Here is a 21,948-nt window from a genome sequence, read left to right on the forward strand (position 1 = left end):
CTTTCTTTTCTCCTTTCTTTCTCACAAGCCACAGCGAAAGCAAAAGCCAATTTCAAAGATAAATCCAGATTCATATTGAAGCTCTCCACGCTCTCCATCTTGCAGCAGCAGCAACCAGCATCCAAAGCAGCAAATTTCTGACACATATTGGGAAATACCATACGCATGTGCATAAACAACACAAACGCATGCAAAAACGCATACAAACGCATGCAATCACAGCTTTTTTTTACGTCATGCGTAAGAGCATGCGGATAAAAAACACTGCATATACATGCATTTGTATGCATGTGTTTGTGCATTCAGACGAGACGCTGCGGACACATACGCAAATGTGAACTTAGCCTTACACAGTACTGACTCAGGGGGGATGAATACAAATGAACATCACAATTTTCAGATAAATATTTTTAAAATATTTTTAAAACCATGTGTCATTTCCTTTACACTTCACAAATACTTGCTACTTTGTATTGCTTATTCACAGAAAATCAAAATAAAATAAAAATAAGTTTGTGGGTGCAACGGAAAAAAATGTGAAAAAGTTCAAGGGTATGAATACTTTTTCAATGCACTATAAATGTTATATTGTTATAATCAATAAAAGTAGAAAATGGATATGTAGGTTTGTGGGAAAAGACTCTACTTGAACTTTATGCATTGAAATCTCTTCATATTTTGGGCTTATGAGTCAAAAGGGTGGTCCTAATCTGAAGATAACAGGTTCTCTGTATATGTAAACATGCAGACTTAACTGTCAAGAGCTGTTTAGTACAACCCCCTTGACTGATAATCCCAGATAGAGCGAGATTTCAGTGAATAAAGTATTAATGGCTCATGCAGGAGATGTCCTTTGTTTTCGGTCTAATCTCGGACTGCAATACATGGACTGGCCACAGGTCTCTCGACCCGAGTGTGAAAGCTGCGTATATTTCTATGATACTGTTACGCTGAGGTTGGGAGACCTGCAGCCATTTCATGCTTGAACCCATGTGCTAGGACGTCTGGATAAGCCCTAATACTGATGAATTTTCCACAAACCTATATATCAATTTGCTCCTTAGCATGTTGCCCACTATAGAGTGCACAGCTTTTCTAAGATGATTTTCTAAGGTTCCTTTTAAATATGTTTATGGATTAGGCTGACATATAATGCCTTGACTTCAGTCGACTATAAGGACAAGTGGTGGTATAAGAAGGTCTCCCAAGTTCCCAACCTGCAACTCTTCCACAGTGGTGGAACTGGCAGTGTGCTCTAACCGTATATTTGCCCGCTCTGTAACACTGTGGGGTAACAAAATACAGTTATAGGGAAATATAGAGAACAAAGTAAATCTTAATTTTTTTGTCATCTTAAAATGTTATCAAAATGTAAACTGTGGAACAAAACAGGGACTGTAATAAAAGAATATTCTGCAGATGATACAATTATTATTTTTTCTCTGACCTAGGTTTGCATGCTTTCTTAAGGACAGCCCAACATTAACATTACAGAAAGTGGTAATGCCAGGAACAATTTCAGGACATTCCTTAAAACATTGCACAGGAATAATAAATGGTGAGAACTTCATAAACCACTAAAACGGTTCTTGTTATAACATTTAACACTTAATGAGTCTTAACATAAAAGGGAATCAAATTACTTTTATCTGCATGGAGAATTTATATCCATTGATATAGATACGGGAATAAATTTGCAGGCCCCTGATAGGACAGCCATGTCATTTTTACATGGCTGCTGTAAGGAAGCCCTGCAAACCTTCCCTTCCGGCATTTGGTGCCACGTCGTGTGTGCTTCATACCACAAACATGACAGGTTGGATAATCAAAAGATGAGCCAGAGATGCTGGCAAGTAGGAGGCTATTCTCAGGGCTAGCATGCAACAGCCACAGAAAACTGAAGTGGCCACCGACTACTCCTCTCCAAATTGAATTGCTAATCCCTACCAATGAAAATCTCTCAGTGATGACTAAACAGTGGAATTAAAAAAAATTGACTTTAATATAGGCCAATTTAAAGGTCTGATACATACCATAACATACTTCAGGACTCATAAACTTTCTTCTTCCTGCTATTAAACGAAATGTGGAATGTGATTTTCCTGCACTACTAGACAAGGTGCTTTTGATTTGTAAACCAATGAATTTATATATTTCTTGAGATTGGTTTTGGGGGCACAATACCCTTAATTTGCTTTTTCCAGTAGTGATCCTGAGTTTAACCCCTTAGTGACTGAGCCAAATTTGACCTTAATGACCAAGCCAAATTTTTGAATTCTGACCACTGTCACTTTATGTGGTTACAACTCTGGAACACTTCAACGGATCCCACTGATTTTGAGACTGTTTTTTCATGACTTACTGTTCTTCATGACAGTGGTAAAATTACTTCGATATGACTTATGTAACGTTTATTTGGGAAAATATCGGAAATTTGGCGAAAAATTTGAAAACCCTGCCATTTTAAAACTTTTAATTCGTATGCCCTTAAATCATAGTTGTGTCACACAGAATAGTTAATATATAACATTTTCCACATGTCTACCTTACATCAGCACAATTTTTTAAACAAACATTTTTTTTGTTAGGAAGTTATCAGGGTTAAAAGTCGACCAGCGATTTCTCATTTTTACAACAAAATTTACTAAACTATTGTTTTAGGGACCACCTCACATTTAAAGTGACTTTGAGGGGTCTATATGACAGAAAATAGATAAAGTGACACCATTATAAAAACTAAGAAGTTTATTAGATTCCCTGATGTTCCTAAACAGTTAAACCCCCCCACTTGACCCAATTTTGAAAACTACACCCCTAAAGGATTTTAACAAGGAGTACAGTGAGCATTTTGAACCCACAGGTGCTACACAGAATTTGCTAACATTAGGTAATCATATTGAACATTTTCATTTTTTTCACGAAAATGTAAAAATGTTGTTTTAGCCCCAAATTTGTAATTTTCTTAATGGATAATAGGAGAAAACGGACCTCATAATATGTTGCACAGTTTGTCCCGAATGAGACTATTCCTCATATGTGGTCAAAAACTTCTGCTGGGGCACATGGCAGGGCTAGGAAAGGAAGAGCGCCTTTTGCCTGGGATAGATTGTGAATGCTATATCTCATTTGAAGAGTCCCTGACATGTGAAAACACAGAAACCCCCCACAAGTGACCCCATTTTGCAAACTAGACCCCTCAAGGAATTCATCTAGGGGTGTAGTAAGTATTTTGAACCTATTGGTTCCTCACAGAATTTTATTACATTGAGATGTGGAAATATGAGATTTTAGTGGTAATAATCTAATTTTTATATTTGCTGCAAATTTGTCAGGTACACAAGAGTTAATAGGTGAAATAAGACCCCACAATTTCTTGCACAATTCCTCTAGAACATGGTGCTGTCCCATATCTTGTCAGAAAGTACTGTTAGTCCACACGTCATGGCTAGTGTTGAGCATTCCGATACCGCAAGTATCGGAATTCCGATACCGAGATCCGATACTTGCCGCGTATCGGATACCGGAATCGGAAGTTCCCAGGATTCAAACTGCACAAATTTGTACGAAATCAGCCAATGAGAATGATTCCAAGTGTAGGCACATCCTGTTCAGCATGGAGGGCCTGAAACTACTGGCAAGGCTGTGATTGGCTGCTGAAATGATGTCATGATGCAGTTTAAAAGTCGCTGGCGCCATTTTGCGCTCACTCTACTGTGAATTCAGTTAGTGAGAGGACGCTGTTTGCTGACTGAGGGCCAGTTTAGAGATAGCGATTTGCTTCTTTGTGCTTTTCAAAGGCTAATTTAGCAACCGCTGTGTTCACCTACTAATCACCTTGCTTTTGCCTTGTAGCGCTGTTTTCACAGCGATCTGCAAGGTCTGTGTGTGTGTGTGTGTGAGTGCAGCCCACTCTCTAGTCTGAGTGCAGCCATAGGCCATCCATAGCTGGTTGTATTCAGTTCAGGGAGGGTGGTTCATTGCCTCATACTGTTCTTTTTTTTTTTTTTTTTTTCAAGTAGTGTAGCCTGCTGCTCATTTTTTCTAAAAATTCCTATTAGTGTCTTTCCACCCGTCTCCAGCTAACTTGTGGAAAAACACTACATAGGATAACGTAGAGGAGGGTTTTTGGGCCTTGCAGCGCCATTTATGGCTGTCTGCACGGTCTCCGTGTGACTGCAGCTCGCCCTGTAGTCTGTGAGCAGCCATAGCCTGGTTGTCTCAAGCTCAGGGTTCTTCACTGCGTCATACCGTAAAATCAATTTTCCTTTTGTTTTAAGTAGTGCAGGCTGCTGCACATTTTTTCAAAAAATTCCTATTAGTGTCTTTCCACCCGTCTCCAGCTAACTTGTGGAAAAACACTACATAGGATAATGTAGAGGAGGGTTTTTGGGCCTTGCAGCGCCGTTTACGGCTGTCTGCACGGTCTCCGTGTGACTGCAGCTCTCTCTGTTGTCAGTTCAGCCCCCAAAAAATAAATAAATAATAAAGTTCACCAAACACACCAGTGACACCACTTTACATTTGTGTAGGCCACATTAGCTCATATTAAAGTCTAGTCCACACTTTAGAAAATTAGTGTTTCTTATACCTGTTAGGAGTTGTTCAGGAATAAGCACACAAAGCCGTTAGTACTTTTCTGCTTATCTTTATCAGTCAACCAAGATGAAGAAGGCAGTGAGTAAGGCACGTGGGCGTGGGCGCGGAGCAGGGAGAGGACATGGGGATTCTGTGCCTGCTGCGGGCACCGGTGACTCATCAGCACCCACTTTCACCAGGTAACAGTCCTTCATGCGCAGCTTTGTCGCAGAGCGCCGTACACCGCTGCTGCGTGAAGAACAAATTGAAGCCGTTGTCGGATGGATGGCAGCTAATGCATCAACTTCAATTAGTGCCACATCCTCTCAGACACAGAGCATTGGAGAGCAGCCATCTGTCTCTTCACCACCTGCCAAATTGCCCAGGCAGACAGAGATCCCAGGACAGGAGCCGTCTCTACTTCTGTTCTCTGAATCTCTTGGCTTGGAAACAGGGGGCCAGCCAAGCAGCATTGGAGAAATGGAAGAAGAGGCTGGGTGCAGTGATGCCCAACCGCTTTTTCTCTCTTCCTCTGAAGAGGCGGGTGGGCCAGTGGCTCCGGTCACCACATCGCAGGACGCATCCGCTGATGACACTCAGGTGCCACTTTCTGGTGCGTGCTCTGCTGCTGAGACTACCCAGGAGGAGCAGTTGGGGGCAGAGGGTAGTGTAGATGATGAGGTCCTTGACCCATCTTGGTGTGAGGGACAGGAAGGTGGTGGGAGCAGCTCTGAGGAAGAGATTCCCCGTACGGCCCAAAGAGGGAGAGGGAGGGGGAAGACTGCGGATCCTGCAGCCTCCGCTTTGGCACCCATTAGGAGCATGTCTCTTCCAAAAGCCAAAAAGGGCGCTCCCAAGACTTGCAATGCCTGGTCCTTTTTTGACACAGTTGCAGATGACATTTGCTATGTCAAATGCAAGGTGTGTCATCACAAAGTCAAAAGAGGTCGAAATGTCAGCAACCTCAATACCTCCAACATGTGGAAACATGTGCGCACCAGGCACGCGGCGGAGATAGAAAAACACACTGAACAGCTAGGCCAACCAACAGTGGCAGCTACCACCTCTTCAGCTCGTGTTGCCTCTTCCTCCAGCTCACACGCATCTGGTTCGGCTTCCTCCTAGGATCGCCGTGGAAGAACCTCTGGCCCTGTTGTCCAGAGACCCGCTGTAATTCCACCCGCAGCACCACTTTCCCAGTCATCCACACACTCCCAGCCCAGTGTACAGCCATCGGTAGTACAGGCATGGGAGAAAAGGCGGCCTTTCTCGTCAAACCACCAACGAGCACAGGCTCTGACTGCAGGCATTGCCAAACTTCTGTCACTGGAAATGCTGTCATTCAGGCTGGTGGAGACTGACAGCTTCCATGACTTGATGTCATTGGCAGTCCCACAGTACAATGTGCCCAGCCGCTTTTACTTCAGCAGGCAAGCCGTCCCTGCCCTGCACAAGCATGTGGAGGGACACATAAAACACGCGCTACTGAATGCCGTCAGTAGCAAGGTCCACCTCACCACCGATGCGTGGACCAGTCAACATGGACAGGAGCGATACCTTTCCCTCACTGCCCATTGGGTTAATGTCGTTGAGCCGGGTACAGATCGTGCGAGTGGCGCAGGACGTGTCCTGCCCACTCCAAGGATTGCAGGAATCCATTCTGTTCGCATTGACTCCTCCTCTTACACCAGTTCCTCAGAATCATCGCTGCAGGAGCCGTCACAGTCCACCTCCACATGGACCCGTGATGAACGTTTTCCTGTTACGACCGACATGAGCACAGCCGTGGCCAAACGTCAACAGGCCGTCTTGAAATTAATTTCTTTGGGGAATCGAAGCCACACAGCGCAGGAGCTCTGGAATGCCATCAAGCAGGAGAGCGATGTGTGGTTTGTGCCAGCGAATCTCCAGCCAGGCATGGTAGTGTGTGATAATGGCCGAAATCTGGTGGCAGCTCTGGGCCTCGGCAACCTCACTCACATCCCATGTCTGGCACATGTGCTCAATTTGGTCATGCAGAGTTTTTTGAGGGACTATCCGGATCTTGATGCACTGCTGCACAAGGTCCGCCTAGAGTGTGCTCACTTGCGGCGTTCCAGCACGGCAAAAGCGCGCATTGCGGCTCTGCAGCGCCGACACCGCCTGCCGGAACATCGCATCATATGTGACCTACCTACCAGGTGGAATTCCACGTTACATATGTTGGAGCGGTTGTGTGAGCAGCAGCAAGCTGTAATGGAGTACCAGCTGCTTCAGGCGCAAAGAAGTCGCACTCAGCGCCGTTCAGACTTCACAACCACAGAGTGGGCCACTATGAATGACGTCTGCCAGGTTTTGCATCCCTTCGATTATTCCACGCGGATGGCGAGTGCAGATGATGCACTAGTCAGCATGACTGTCCCCCTTATCTGCCTGCTTGAAAAATCACTGCAAGCGCTAAGGGATGATGTTGTGGAAGAGGTGGAGGATGAGGATTCACCATTTCCATCATCTTCTGGACAGTCAGCGCCACGTGGTTCCTCACAAACGCGTAGGCAGGGGACAGTTTGTGAGGAGGATGAGGAGGAGTCAATGGAGGAGGAAGACATCCGTCCAGAGGAGGGAGTTACACAATTGTCCAGTACTCAGTGTGTACAGCGAGGGTGGGGTGATGACGAGCGGGCAGAGATCACCCCTCCAGCAGGGGACAGCGTTTCTTGGGCAGTTGGCAGTCTGCAGCACATGGTGGAATACATGCTGCAGTGCCTGAGAAACGACCGCCGCATCGCCCACATTCTCAACATGTCTGATTATTGGGTGTTCACCCTCCTCGATCCTCGCTACTGGGACAACGTAGAAAGCCTCATCACACCGTTGAATCGGGAGCGAAAAATGCGGGAGTACCAAGACACACTGGTGAATTCCATCATCTTCTCCATTCCAAGTGAGAGAAGTACTGCTAGTGCATTACAAAGCAGCTCAGTGCGTCCAGGCAGTGGTGGAGGCTCTGCACAAAGAGGGAGCAGAAGCAGTGCCTGTGCCCAAGGCAAGACCAGTATGGCCCAACTGTGGCACAGTTTTCTGTGCCCGCCACAAAAGTCTACACCATCACAGACGGCTCCAGTCAGCAGGAGGCAACGGTTCCGTCAGATGGTGACAGACTACATGTCTTGCCCTCTTGCTGTACTCCCAGACGGCTCTTCACCTTTCAAGTTTTGGGTCTCAAAGCTGGATACATGGCCAGAGCTAAGCCAGTATGCATTGGAGGTGCTGGCTTGCCCTGCGGCTAGTGTATTATCGGAACGCGTCTTTAGTGCTGCAGGTGGTGTACTAACTGACCGTCGCATGCGACTATCCTCCGATAACGTTGACCGGCTTACTTTCCTGAAAATGAACAAGGCCTGGATCTCGCAGGAATTTGCCACTCCTCTTCCTGATTAAATAATTAGGTGACTGTCTACGTTATCCAGGTCTCCTGTTGTGTTCATCTTTCTACCACCTGAACTTAAATTCCTGGGCTCCAACACCGCCAGTTGAGGCTCAGAAGTGCCGTCTGCACAGTCAAAACATACGACCCAGTGTTATTGGGTTTCAGTAACGTCAGCTGATCCCCAGCTGTGTAGCCGGCAATGTGTCCTGCGACCGCCACGCTGACACAACAACTGAAATGTAAGGGGACCTGTCCCCCTCCCCCCCCCCAAGGCGTTTGTTACTGAAAGAGCCACCTTGTGCAGCAGTAATGCTGCACAAGGAAAAGGTAGCTATTTTTGTTTAGCTCCTTGCACACGCAGAACTTAACACTTATAAAATGTGTCCACTGATACCGTAAAACCGTCCCGGAGGTGGGACTTTCCTTCGTAATATGACGCAGCACAGCTGTCATTCCTACCCCCTTGGCGCCGTGCCCCGGCTCCTCAGCGTTGTTTGAATCTGTCCCGGAGCCTGCGCTGTTATGTTATCCCTTGGCCAGGCACACTTAGCGCTGTCCATCTTCTGACATCAATTGGTGTCAGGCTGGCTGCGCCTGTGCGGCCGCGCTGGCCGAGAGCCCGCCTCGCATTGTCTTCTGATTTAATCCCACTGGGGGCCTGAGATCCATGGACATGCGCAGTGCATATCTGAACCTCCGCCTCTCACTCATCTCCCTACGGCTTCTTCAGACTGTGCGCCGTCAGCTGATCCCTAATAGCATGCCACGGCCGTGACGCCGCACAGTCTGAAGAAGCCGTAGGGAGGGGAGTGAGAGGCGAGGATATGCACTGCGCATGGCCACGGATCCCAGGCCCGCGGTGGGATTACATTAGACGACACTGCTAGGCGGGCTCTCGTCCAGCGCGGCCGCACAGGCGCAGCCAGCCTGACACCAAATGATGTCAGAAGATGGGCAGCGCTAAGTGTGCCTGGCCAAGGGATAACATAACAGCGCAGGCTCCGGGACGGAATCAAACAACGCTGAGGAGCCGGGGCACGGCGCCGGGGGGGTAAGAATGACGGCTGTGCTGCGTCATATTACGAAGGAAAGTCCGACCTCCGGGACGGTCTCACGGTTTCAGGGGACACATTTTATAAGTGTTTAGTTCTGTGTTTGCAAGGAGCATAATGAAAAGAGCCACCTTTTCCTTTTGCATCTTTTGTGCTGCACAAGCTGGCTCTTTCAGCTACAAACGCCTTGGGGGGGGGTTAAAGGTTCCCTTTCGACTTTCTCCAATCAGGCTTCGGCCTACATTGTGTTCCTCTGCTTCTCCTGCTGTCCCTGGGCTCCAACACCGTTAGTTGTTGCCTGGTAGTGCTGTACGCACAGTCAACAGTCGCTCCTCTGTTATTGGGGTTCAGTAACGTCAGCTGTTCCCCAGCTGTGTGTGTGGCAATCCCTCCTATCTCCTCCTCCTCCTCCTGTCCCTGGGCTCCAACACCGCTAGTTGCCGTCCAGAAGTGCTGTACGCACAGTCAACAGTCGCTCCTCTGTTATTGGGGTTCTGTAACGTCAGCTGTTCCCCAGCTGTGTGTGTGGCAATCCCTCCTATCTCCTCCACCTCCTCCTCCTCCTGTCCCTGGGCTCCAACACCGCTAGTTGCCGTCCAGAAGTGCTGCCCGCACAGTCCCAACAGTCCCTCCTCTGTTATTGGGGTTCAGTAACGTCAGCTGTTCCCCAGCTGTGTGTGTGGCAATCCCTCCTATCTCCTCCACCTCCTCCTCCTCCTGTCCCTGGGCTCCAACACCGCTAGTTGCCGTCCAGAAGTGCTGCCCGCACAGTCCCAACAGTCCCTCCTCTGTTATTGGGGTTCAGTAACGTCAGCTTTTCCCCAGCTGTGTGTGTGGCAATCCCTCCTATCTCCTCCACCTCCTCCTCCTCCTGTCCCTGGGCTCCAACACCGCTAGTTGCCATCCAGAAGTGCTGTCCGCACAGTCCCAACAGTCCCTCCTCTGTTATTGGGGTTCAGTAACGTCAGCTGTTCCCCAGCTGTGTGTGTGGCAATCCCTCCTATCTCCTCCACCTCCTCCTCCTCCTGTCCCTGGGCTCCAACACCGCTAGTTGCCGTCCAGAAGTGCTGCCCGCACAGTCCCAACAGTCCCTCCTCTGTTATTGGGGTTCAGTAACGTCAGCTGTTCCCCAGCTGTGTGTGTGGCAATCCCTCCTATCTCCTCCACCTCCTGTCCCTGGGCTCCAACACCGCTAGTTGCCGTCCAGAAGTGCTGTCCGCACAGTCCCAACAGTCCCTCCTCTGTTATTGGGGTTCAGTAACGTCAGCTGTTCCCCAGCTGTGTGTGTGGCAATCCCTCCTATCTCCTCCACCTCCTCCTCCTCCTGTCCCTGGGCTCCAACACCGCTAGTTGCCATCCAGAAGTGCTGTCCGCACAGTCCCAACAGTCCCTCCTCTGTTATTGGGGTTCAGTAACGTCAGCTGTTCCCCAGCTGTGTGTGTGGCAATCCCTCCTATCTCCTCCACCTCCTCCTCCTCCTGTCCCTGGGCTCCAACACCGCTAGTTGCCGTCCAGAAGTGCTGTCCGCACAGAGCCAAACACCTCGCCAATGTGTTAGTGGGGTTCAGTAATGCCTGCTGCTCCCCTGCTGTGTATACGGCAACGTGTCCTGCGACCGCCACGCAGGCACAACAAGTTAAATTTAAGGGAACCTGTCCCCCCCCCAGGCGTTTGTTACTGAAGGAGACACCTTGTGCAGCAGTAATGATGCAAAGGGAAAAAGTGCCTCTTTTCGTGGTGCTCCTTGCACATGCTGAACCTAACACTTATGAAATGTGTCCCCTCACACGGTTAAACCGTCCGGACGGTGGAACTTTCCTTTGTCATGTGACGCAGCACAGCCGTCATTCTTACCCCCTTGGCGCCGTGCGCCTCCTCTTCAGCGTTGTTTGAATCTGTCCCGGAGTCTGCGCTGTTATGTTATCCCTTGGCCAGGCACACTTAGCGTTGCCCGTCTTCTGACATCATTTGGTGTCAGGATGGCTGCGCCTGTGCGGCCGCGCTGGACGAGATCCCGCCTCGTAGTGTCTTCTGATTTAATCCCACTGCGGACCTGTGATCCATGGACATTAGCAGTGCATATCTGAACCTCCGCCTCTCACTCATCTCCCTACGCCTTCTTCAGACTGTGCGCTGTCAGCTGATCCCTAATAGCATGCCACGGCCGTGACGCCGCACAGTCTGAAGAAGCCGTAGGGAGGGGAGTGAGAGGCGAGGATATGCACTGCTCATGCCCATGGATCACAGGTCCGCAGAGTGATTACATTAGATGACACAGCGAGGCGGGATCTTGTCCAGCGCGGCCGCACAGGCGCAGCCATCCTGACACCAAATGATGTCAGAAGACGGGCAGCGCTAAGTGTGCCTGGCCAAGGGATAACATAACAGCGCAGACTCCGGGACAGATTCAAACAACGCTGAGGAGGAGGCGCACGGCGCCAAGGGGGTAAGAATGACGGCTGTGCTGCGTCACATGACAAAGGAAAGTTCCACCGACCGGACGGTTTAACCGTGTGAGGGGACACATTTCAAAAGTGTTAGGTTCAGCATGTGCAAGGACCATAATTAAAAGAGCTAAGTTTACCTTTTCCAGCATTAGTGCTGTACAAGATGGCTCTTTCAGCTACAAACGCCTGAGGGGGGGTTAAAGGTTCCCTTTCAACTTGCTCCAGTGCAGGCTGCGGCCTACACTCTGCTCCACCTGCAGAGCCCGGGCTCCAACACCGCTAGTTGCTGTCCGGAAGTGCTGGCTGCACAGAGAAAAACACCTCGCCAATGTGTCAGTGGGGTTCAGCACCGCCAGCTGTTCCCCTACTGTGTAGCCGGCAACGTGTCCTGCCACAGCCACGCAGACACAAAAGACCCAAAGCTGCCGCCAGTGCAGGCTTCGGCCTACACTCTGCTCCCCCTGCTCCTCCTGCTGACCCTGGGCTCTAACACCGCCAGTTGGTGCCCGGTACTGCTAGCTGCACAGAGAAAAACACCAGCCAATGTGTCAGTGGGGTTCAGCACCGCCAGCTGTTCCCCTGCTGTGTAGCCGGCATCGTGTCCTGCAAAAGCCACGCAGACACAAGAACTGAAATTGAAGGGAACCTGTCCCCCCTTCCCCAGGCGTTTGTATGTTTCACAGCCACCTTGTACAGCAGTAATACTGCATGTGTGCAAGGTGGCTCAGAAACTTATTCCCCTTGCACACGTGGAACTGAACACGTCTAAAATGTGTCCTCTGTGACCATTTAACCGTCCCTGAGGTGTGACTTTCCTTTGTAATGACACGCTGCAACCCCCTTGGTAGCGCTGCCCGTCTTCTGGCATCATTGTTTGGCTGGCTGCGCCTCTGCGGCAGCCCTGCCCGACACAATGCCCCTCGGTGTCTAATTTCTTTAGACTGCGAGGGTGTGATTGATGGGCATGAGCAGTGCCTATCTTCGCCTGGCACTTATCTCCTTCCGCCTTCTTCACACTGTGCGGCCTCATGGCCGTGGCATGCCATAAGGGATCAGCTGGTGCCGCACAGTCTGAAGCAGGTGTAAGGACCCGAACGAGAGGCGAACATATGTACTGCGCCAGGCCATGAATCCCAGCCCCACAGTGTGAAACACTGTAAAGACACTGCGGGGCTGGGATTCATGGGCATCGCGAACTGCACTAGCCGACATGAAATGATGTCAGAAGATGGGCAGCGCATGGCCAAGGGATAACGCAACAACGCAGACTCCTGTACATCAAAATGCGATGCTCAGGAGGCCGCGCCAAGCACCAAGTTGGTATTTTTGCCAGCTGTGCTGCGTCTCATTACGAAGGGAACTCCCGCCTCCAAGACAGATTGACTCTATAAGGGCCAAAATGTTGTACGTGTTTCATTCAGCTTGTGCAAGGAACAAAATTAAAAGAGCAACCTTTGACTTGTGCAGCACTACTGCTGCATAAGGCGTGGCTCTTCTACTTTGTAACACCTGAGGGGGGGTTAATGTTTACCTTTAAAATTGGTTCAATTAGGCTTCAGCCTACACTCTGCTCCCCCTGCAGATCCTGGGCTCTAACACCGCCAGTTGGTGCCCCAAAGTGCTGGCTGCACAGAGAAAAACACCTGTCACTCTGTCAGTGGGGTTCAGCACCGCCAGCTGTTCCCCTGCTGTGTAGCCGGCATCGTGTCCTGCAACAGCCACGCAGACACAAAGCTGCCACCAGTGCAGGCTTCGGCCTACACTCTGCTCCCTCTCCTCCTCCTGCTGACCCTGGGCTCTAACACCGCCAGTTGGTGCCCGGTACTGCTAGCTGCACAGAGAAAAACACCAGCCAATGTGTCAGTGGGGTTCAGCACCGCCAGCTGTTCCCCTGCTGTGTAGCCGGCAACGTGTCCTGCAACAGCCACGCAGACACAAGAACTGAAATTGAAGGGAACCTGTCCCCCCTCCCCCAGGCGTTTGTATGTTTTACAGCCACCTTGTACAGCGGTAATGCTGCATGTGTGCAAGGTGGCTCATAAACTTATTCTCCTTGCACACGCCGAACGTAACACGTCTAAAATGTGTCCCCTGAGACCATTAAACCGTCCCTGAGGTGTGACTTTCCTTTGTAGTGACACGCTGCAACACCCTTGGTAGCGCTGCCCGTCTTCTGACATCATTGTTTGGCTGGCTGCGCCTCTGCGGCCGCCCTGCCCGACACAACGCCCCTCGGTGTCTTATTTATTTTGACTGCGAGGGTGTGATTGACGGGCATGAGCAGTGCATATCTTCGCCTGTTGTCACTCATCTCCTTCCGCCTTCTTCAGACTGTGCGGCTTCATGGCCGTGGCATGCGATAAGGGATCAGCTGACGCCGCACAGTCTGTAGCAGGTGTAAGGACCCGAGCGAGAGGCGAACATATGTACTGTGCCAGGCCATGAATCCCAGCCCCGCAGTGTGAAACACTGTAAAGGCACTGCGGGGCTGGGATTCATGGTCATCGCGAACCGCACCGGCCGACATTAAATGATGTCAGGAGACGGGCAGCGCTAACAGCGCAAGGCCAAGGGATAACACGACAGCGCAGACTCCTGTACAGCAAATAACAACGCTCAGGAGGCTGCACCCAGCACCAAGGTGGGATTTTTGACATCTGTGCTGCGTCTCATTACGAAGGGAACTCTCGCCTCCAACACAGTTTGACTGTATAAAGGGCTAAATGTTATACGTGTTTCATTCAGCGTGTGCAAGGAGAAAAATTAAAAGAGCAACCTTTGACTTGTGCAGCACTACTGCTGCATAAGGCGTGGCTCTTCTACTTTGTAACACCTGAGGGGGGTTTAAAGGTTACCTTTAAAATTGGTTCAATTAGGCTTCGGCCTACACTCTGCTCCCCCTGCAGATCCTGGGCTCTAACACCGCCAGTTGGTGCCCCGAAGTGCTGGCTGCACAGAGAAAAACACCTTGCCAATGTGTCAGTGGGGTTCAGCACCGCCAGCTGTTCCCCTGCTGTGTAGCCGGCAACGTGTCCTGCAACAGCCACGCAGACACAAAGCTGCCGCCAGTGCAGGCTTCGGCCTACACTCTGCTCCCTCTCCTCCTCCTGCTGACCCTGGGCTCTAACACCGCCAGTTGGTGCCCGGTACTGCTAGCTGCACAGAGAAAAACACCAGCCAATGTGTCAGTGGGGTTCAGCACCGCCAGCTGTTCCCCTGCTGTGTAGCCGGCATCGTGTCCTGCAACAGCCACGCAGACACAAGAACTGAAATTGAAGGGAACCTGTCCCCCCTCCCCCAGGCGTTTGTATGTTTTACAGCCACCTTGTACAGCGGTAATGCTGCATGTGTGCAAGGTGGCTCATAAACTTATTCTCCTTGCACATGTGGAACTGAACACGTCAAAAATGTGTCCTCTGTGACCATTTAACCGTCCCGGAGGTGTGACTTTCCTTTGTAATGACACGCTGCAACCCCCTTGGTAGCGCTGCCCGTCTTCTGGCATCATTGTTTGGCTGGCTGCGCCTCTGCGGCCGCCCTGACCCACACAACGCCCCTCGGTGTCTTATTTATTTTGACTGCGAGGGTGTGATTGATGGGCATGAGCAGTGCATATGTTCGCCTGTCCCTCATCTCCTTCCGCCTTCTTCAGACTGTGCGGCTTCATGGCCGTGGCATGCGATAAGGGATCAGCTGACGCCGCACAGTCTGTAGCAGGTGTAAGGACACGAGCGAGAGGCGAACCTATGTACTGCGCCAGGCCATGAATCCCAGCCCCGCAGTGTTTTAACTATGTAAAGACACTGCGGGGCTGGGATTCATGGGCATCGCGAACCGCACTAGCCGACATGAAATGATGTCAGAAGATGGGCAGCGCATGGCCAAGGGATAACGCAACAACGCAGACTCCTGTACAGCAAAATGCGATGCTCAGGAGGCCGCGCCAAGCACCAAGGTGGTGTTTTTGCCAGCTGTGCTGCGTCTCATTACGAAGGGAACTCCCGCCTCCAAGACAGATTGACTGTATAAGGGCCAAAATGTTGTACGTGTTTCATTCAGCTTGTGCAAGGAACAAAATTAAAAGAGCAACCTTTGACTTGTGCAGCACTACTGCTGCATAAGGCGTGGCTCTTCTACTTTGTAACACCTGAGGGGGGGTTAAAGGTTACCTTTAAAATTGGTTCAATTAGGCTTCGGCCTACACTCTGCTCCCCCTGCAGAGCCGGCAACGTGTCCTGCAACAGCCACGCAGACACAAAGCTGCCGCCAGTGCAGGCTTCGGCCTACACTCTGCTCCCTCTCCTCCTGCTGACCCTGGGCTCTAACACCGCCAGTTGGGGCCCAATACTGCTAGCTGCACAGAGATAACCACCAGCCAATGTGTCAGTGGGGTTCAGCACCGCCAGCTGTTCCCCTGCTGTGTAGCCGGCAACGTGTCCTGCAACAGCCACGCAGACACAACAGACCTACAAATGCCTCCAGTGCAGGCTTCGGCCTACACTCTTCTCCCCCTGCTGACCCTTTGCTCCAACACCGCTAGTTGGGGCTCTAGGAAGACAAGCTTGAATAGGTCCCCATCCTGGTTCCAGCACCGTCAGCTGGTTCCGGGCAGAGCCTTTGGCTTAGGTGCCTCCCTCTGGGTATCCGAGTTCCACCAACGTCAGGTGGTCCTTTTTTAGTGCTTTCAGCACGGGTACCTCCTGCTTAGTAACCGGGTTCCAGTAACGTCAGCTGGTCCTCGGTAGTTCCATTGGCTCTTGGACCTTCGGCTACCCATCCGGGTTCCAGTACCGTCAGCTGGTTCCGGGCAGAGCCTTTGGCTTAGGTGCCTCCCTCTGGGTATCTGAGTTCCACCAACGTCAGGTGGTCCTTGGTAGTGCTTTCAGCACGGGTACCTCCTGCTTAGTAACTGGGTTCCAGTAACGTCAGCTGGTCCTCGGTAGTTCCATTGGCTCTTGGACCTTCGGCTACCCATCCGGGTTCCAGTACCGTCAGCTGGTTCTCGGCAGTGTCTTTTGCTCTTGTACCTTCTGCTCCCCATCCTGGTTCCAGTACCGTCAGCTGGTTCCGGGCAGAGCCTTTGGCTTAGGTGCCTCCCTCTGGGTATCCGAGTTCCACCAACGTCAGGTGGTCCTTGGTAGTGCTTTCAGGCACGGGTACCTCCTGCTTAGTAACCGGGTTCCAGTAACGTCAGCTGGTCCTCGGTAGTTCCATTGGCTCTTGGACCTTCGGGTAGCCATCCGAGTTCCAGTTCCATCAGCTGTTTCTCGGCATTTTCTCAGCCTTCTTGTACCTTATGCTACATTTCCAAGTTCAAGACCCTAAAGACGACGACCCGGAAGACCACCCCTAAGATGACAACGACACCAGAGATGACAACCACTGAGATGACGACGACCCTGGAGACGATGACCCTGAAGACCACCCCGTTGACGACGACCCCGGAGACGACGACCCTGGAGACGACGACGACCTGGAAGACCGAGAAGCAGAAGAACAAGAGGCTGCAGAACAAAGAGCAGAAGAACATTAAGCATAAGACTAAATATCAGAGCAAAAGATATTAGCTAAATTATAAGCAGAAGAAGACTAAGCAGTGTATGGGGGTGAGTCCGTTCCTCCTCGTGGTGCCCCTGGATAAAGCCTGATGCTGCAGGCTAAACTGAACGCGGACAAATGTAACTGTTTTGTGACAGGCAGAACGGAAGGTGTAATCTTCAAACTTTTATAGATAACAACTACGGGAATGCCTGTCACAAATAAGAATATGATGAAGAAGTTGAATATGAAGAAGATAATAGTAAAATAAAAAGAATATGAACAATGTAACAAAAAAAATAATAGGTAGAAGATGAAGAAGAAGATGAATAAGGTGAAGAAGTTGATGTCAAAGAAGCTGATGATGAGGATAATGAAGAAGAAAGTGTGGAGAAGTAAAAAAGAAGGTTAAGGGCGTGGAAGTAGTGAAACATCAATATCTGACAAAATAAAAAAAAAATTAACATAGTCAAAATCTTTCTAACGCCGAACGTCATAAAAAACAAAACAAAATCCTGCTATTCTATTAGATTGGGCTAAACCTCTGTGCCTTTAATGTCTCCGCCACGTCCCCCAATACATCCTACATTATTCTTAGTTGTTTTCCTTCATGTAGAATGAACCTACAAGTTAAGAAAGGGTTTATTTTAATTCCAATATTTTCGTCCCATTGACTTGCATTGGGATCGGGTATCGGTATCGGATTAGATCCGATACTTTGACGGTATCGGCCGATACTTTCCGATACCGATACTTTCCGATATCGGAAGGTATCGCTCAACACTAGTCATGGCTGAAAAGGAAGGAGCGCCATTTGGCTTTTGGAGCACAGATTTTGCTAGAGTAGTTTGCGGGCGACATTTGCGGCATCCCGAAGGTGCCATAAAAGCAGAAAACCCCCAAAAGTGATGCCATTGTAGAATCTTAAACTCTCAATAAATTAATTTACGGCTGCAATGACCATTTTGTAACATCCACGCAAAGCTTTATTCTGGAGAATTGCAAATCTGCCTGACTAGTACCCATACATTGTGCCCCCATATCGTATAGCGCCACATTGTGCCCAGCTTGTACTTCTGGCGATACGCACCCGTTAATTAAGTGCCTTCTCTCCATTACAATAATGCCAAACATGTGGCCTCTTACTGTGGCTTAGGTATAGTGGAGTTCAGAAGGGGGGCATTTGGATTTGGGATAGCAGAATTCACTGGATTTTATTTGAGGGGGTGGGAGCCATGTCGCTTTTCCAGAGTCTTTGTAACATCGGAACCCCATATAGTTCCAGTGACAGATGATGGACCTGAGTTGGGGCTGGTTTTGAGCAGGATAAATTAGAGTTTTTATTGGAAACATTTTGGGGTACATAATATTTTTTGATTGCTTTCAGAATAATGCTGGATCGCATTCTTGTGTTCTACTCTGAGCATTTACGTTCGGATTCCCATGTAAATCCCACAAATATGCGATTTTGATGAAACCCCCAAGGGACCCACCCACCATGAGGCAGATGGAGACACTTCGTACTCCGTTTGGCATCTGCTCTGGCGGTCTCCATCTTTTTATGTATGCACAGATCTATGGTCACCCCCCATGTAAGCGATCAGCAGAGAGTGCAGGATAAATGTGAGCCGAGCCTAATTCTGATTTTTGGGAAGTACAATGAACAAATAGACAGCAGTACAAGAATAGATCTTATTTTTATTTTTGCACTTTTCACCGTGCGGTGCAAGTGATGAGGTGAATTTATTCTTCGTATCAGTGCGATTACAGCGATACCAGATCCTGGATGAGGAGGATGTGGAGGAAGTGGAGTAGGAGGAAGAGGTTATCTGAACAGACAAATATCCAGCGTTCCTTAGTGGTGGAAGGACTTGAGTACTACAATGCCTTCAGCCTCTGTCCCAGCTACCACTGCATTTGCACAATGGGCAATTAGGGATATGTAACATCCCTAGCCGTGCTTACTGGTCCTCATAGTGGTGGTTATGTGCACCAGTTTCCACTTACTGCGATGAGCAGTGCACACCTGATTTGGTCCAAAACATGATTGTGCAAGGCAGGGATGACCCGGCTGAAAGAGTAGTGGTGGATGGGAACAACGCACTGCGGGACAGCCACCACCCTCAGTTTTTTTAAAACTGACTGACTCCAGCACCCGGAATGGCAGAATTTCAAGGGCCAGTAATTTTGGAAATTCTGTCATTCAGTACTATGGCTCATGGGTGTCTAAGGGGGTATCTTCGTTCTCTCAAGGGTTTGGGGGATGGAAAGCTGAACATTTACATAAGATGGTGTGGAGATGCTCAGTGAAACTGGTGGTGGTGATGCTGTCACATACTGTCTTTGCAGGGAGGTAGCAGGCCTTGGTGATCTTGATTGGGAGGAAGAGGCCGAGAACGCAGCAGAAGATGGAGCAGGAGGAGGCTCAGATCTGTCATGCTTTTTAAGGTGCACTGCATCTCATGTTTGGAATTTAGATGCCTCTTCATACTCATTCCCTGAAGAAATGCCATGCCAGGGAGCTATTTTGAGCTGTCTTTGGTATGCTGATTTCAGTGGTGCAGTGGGCAGTAGTAGCAAACATACTGGCTGGGGCCATCTGCTGTGCCTTTGCACCCTGCTCTCTCTTTTGCTGTGCTGCTGGGGCAGTGTGGCCACCTCCTCTTCCTCCAAACTGCAAACATGACTCGGATGGCTTACACTCCATGTGGGGTCTAGGACTTCATCATTACTTGCATCATCTTTCACTGACTCCTCAACCCTGCCATCGACCAGTGTCCTCTCCCTACATCAGCTACACCACCTTCAGCAGCTACACCAGTACCACCATTGCCACATCTAAGTCCCCTATTTGATGCTCTCATCAATTTTGGAAGTGTTTTTTTCTGAACACTATTTGCAAAGAGATGGCAGAAGAGTAGATTTATTTATTTGCAACCATTTTAGAAAACACACAGTGGTCCTGAAAGATTATTTATTTGGCCTATAAATGGTAATGGGATGACTGATGCAAATTATTTTTTGCAACACTACTAGAAAATACACAGCAGTCCAGAAAAATTATTTCTTTGGCCTAGAAATGGCAATGAGATGGCTGATGACAATTATTTATTTGTAACACTACTAGAAAACACACAGCAGTCCTGAAAAATGCTTAAAGGCATAGTACTCCCACAAAGGGGGGACAGAGTTCATACAGTGACTTAAAGGCACAGTCTTCCCACAGGTGGAGGGTGCAGAGTACACACAATGGCTTAATGTTACGGTACTCACACAGGCGGAGAGTGCAGGGTACACACAGCGGTGTTTTGGCACAGTATTCCCACAGATATGGGTTTTAGAGTAAACATAGAGGCTGTTTTATAGAGTACGCAGTCAGATTCTGTCCCTCACTCCACTGCCTCCTATCCCTATGCTAATGAGAGCTAAATGGTGGCGTGATATGGCCTTTATACTGGTCAAGTCACATGCTCCACCGAGCAATCACAGCCATGCCAATATTTGGCATGACTGTGGTGGCTCTGGGAGTGCTCACAGTCTAAAAGCATGTTTATTGGCTGCGTTGCAGCCTTTTAAAAAGCTTTATGTCATGAGGCTGTCCTGTCCCCTTGGATGACCTGGAATTAGATGGTCATGTGGGGTAATGAATCACAGGTCTTCTTTAGAGATGGTGTGATTCATGTCCTATCATAAATGGATTTGGTTTCCTGAGAGGGTTAAGGACTCCATGCTGACTGAGACCGTATAGGCTGGTGGTCCTCAGCTGCAACTGCTTATCATTTACCCCCTCTGTATATACTGGCTCTGGGTGATTAGTCCCTGCCTGTGAAAGATTTGTCTTCCTGTGCTGAGGGCTAAAGCTATGTGGTTGGAGTGGAATTGTTGTAGTAGTGATCTGTAGTTTGCTGTAGTACATGTGTGTTTGTCTCTTGATCTCTATTTACATTTAGTTTATTGCTTCCTGTCCATAACCTCCTCCCTATAGTTGGTTTGTGTTGTGCTTTTGTATGATAAAGTTATTCAGTTACTTCTGTTATTTCTGTTGTCTTTGTGTCTTGTTTACCTCACATTTCTGTCACATGCTTCATGAGGTGGGGAGAGAAGAGATTAGGGTTTAATAGGAACATAGCAAGGACGGAGACCTGAGCCTCTCTACCTTTGAGAGTACCCCCGAGACAGGGATAGTTAGAGTCCCAGTTCAAAAGACCATTTGAAGCCCCTCTCCCATACCGAACACAGTCACAGTATGACAATTTCACTGGCCCCACATTTTTTGGATCTTGTTAATGATCCTGTCGCAATTCTTGAGAAACAGTTGTGGTGTCTGTCGCTTGAACTGTCAGACCTGCAATCTGGGGTCTCACAGCAGCAGACTGTTTGTCTGGCGGGCAGTCAGGCTGAACCGGAACCTAAGGTGGCCCTCTCAAATAGATGTTTTGGGGGATGGGATAAATTTGTTCTGTTTCTGTGAAGCCTGAAAGCTTTATTTTGTGCTTCATCCTCATTCATCTGTGACGCTGCAATGTGTGTACAATACTGTTATGGGCTATTTCATTTTTGATGAGGCACCTTTGGTGATGTTACCTTCTTTTTTAAATGCTCATTAAAAGCTATATTTTATTACTAAAGCACAGTCTCTCGCTGGATCTCACCTGTTCTTCATTGTCTTTATAATGGCTGCTCAGCCTTCATCCGTGCGAATCTTGGACATTGGAAAATCTACTTACCAGGTGAGCTGACTACTTTTTACCTTTTTCAAAGTTTTACGACACTCCTCAGTCATTGGAAGCCACCATGGTTCCAGCCGTATGCGTAGATAGATGTCTCAGAGATAGACCTGTTGTGACTCCGCTTCCTATGGTACTCTGTAAATCCAAGGTTCTTCTTGTGTATTCTGAACAGCTAGGAGGCGCCTCCCCTCGGTATG

General features: G+C 49.1%; 1 protein-coding gene across 1 annotated transcript in view; it reads left to right on the top strand.

Moving 5' to 3' along the window:
• Positions 1-21,948, top strand: part of LOC143793051 (plasma kallikrein-like) — a 185,791-nt gene that overhangs the window by 16,110 nt on the left and 147,733 nt on the right. Inside the window, exon 4 of the mRNA XM_077279639.1 lies at positions 1,452-1,558. Within this exon, the coding sequence (XP_077135754.1) occupies positions 1,452-1,558 (107 nt within the window). The remainder of the gene's footprint in view (positions 1-1,451; positions 1,559-21,948) is intronic.

This window comes from Ranitomeya variabilis, chromosome 1 (genome assembly GCF_051348905.1).
Source record: "Ranitomeya variabilis isolate aRanVar5 chromosome 1, aRanVar5.hap1, whole genome shotgun sequence".
In the NCBI taxonomy this organism is placed as follows: domain Eukaryota; kingdom Metazoa; phylum Chordata; class Amphibia; order Anura; family Dendrobatidae; genus Ranitomeya; species Ranitomeya variabilis.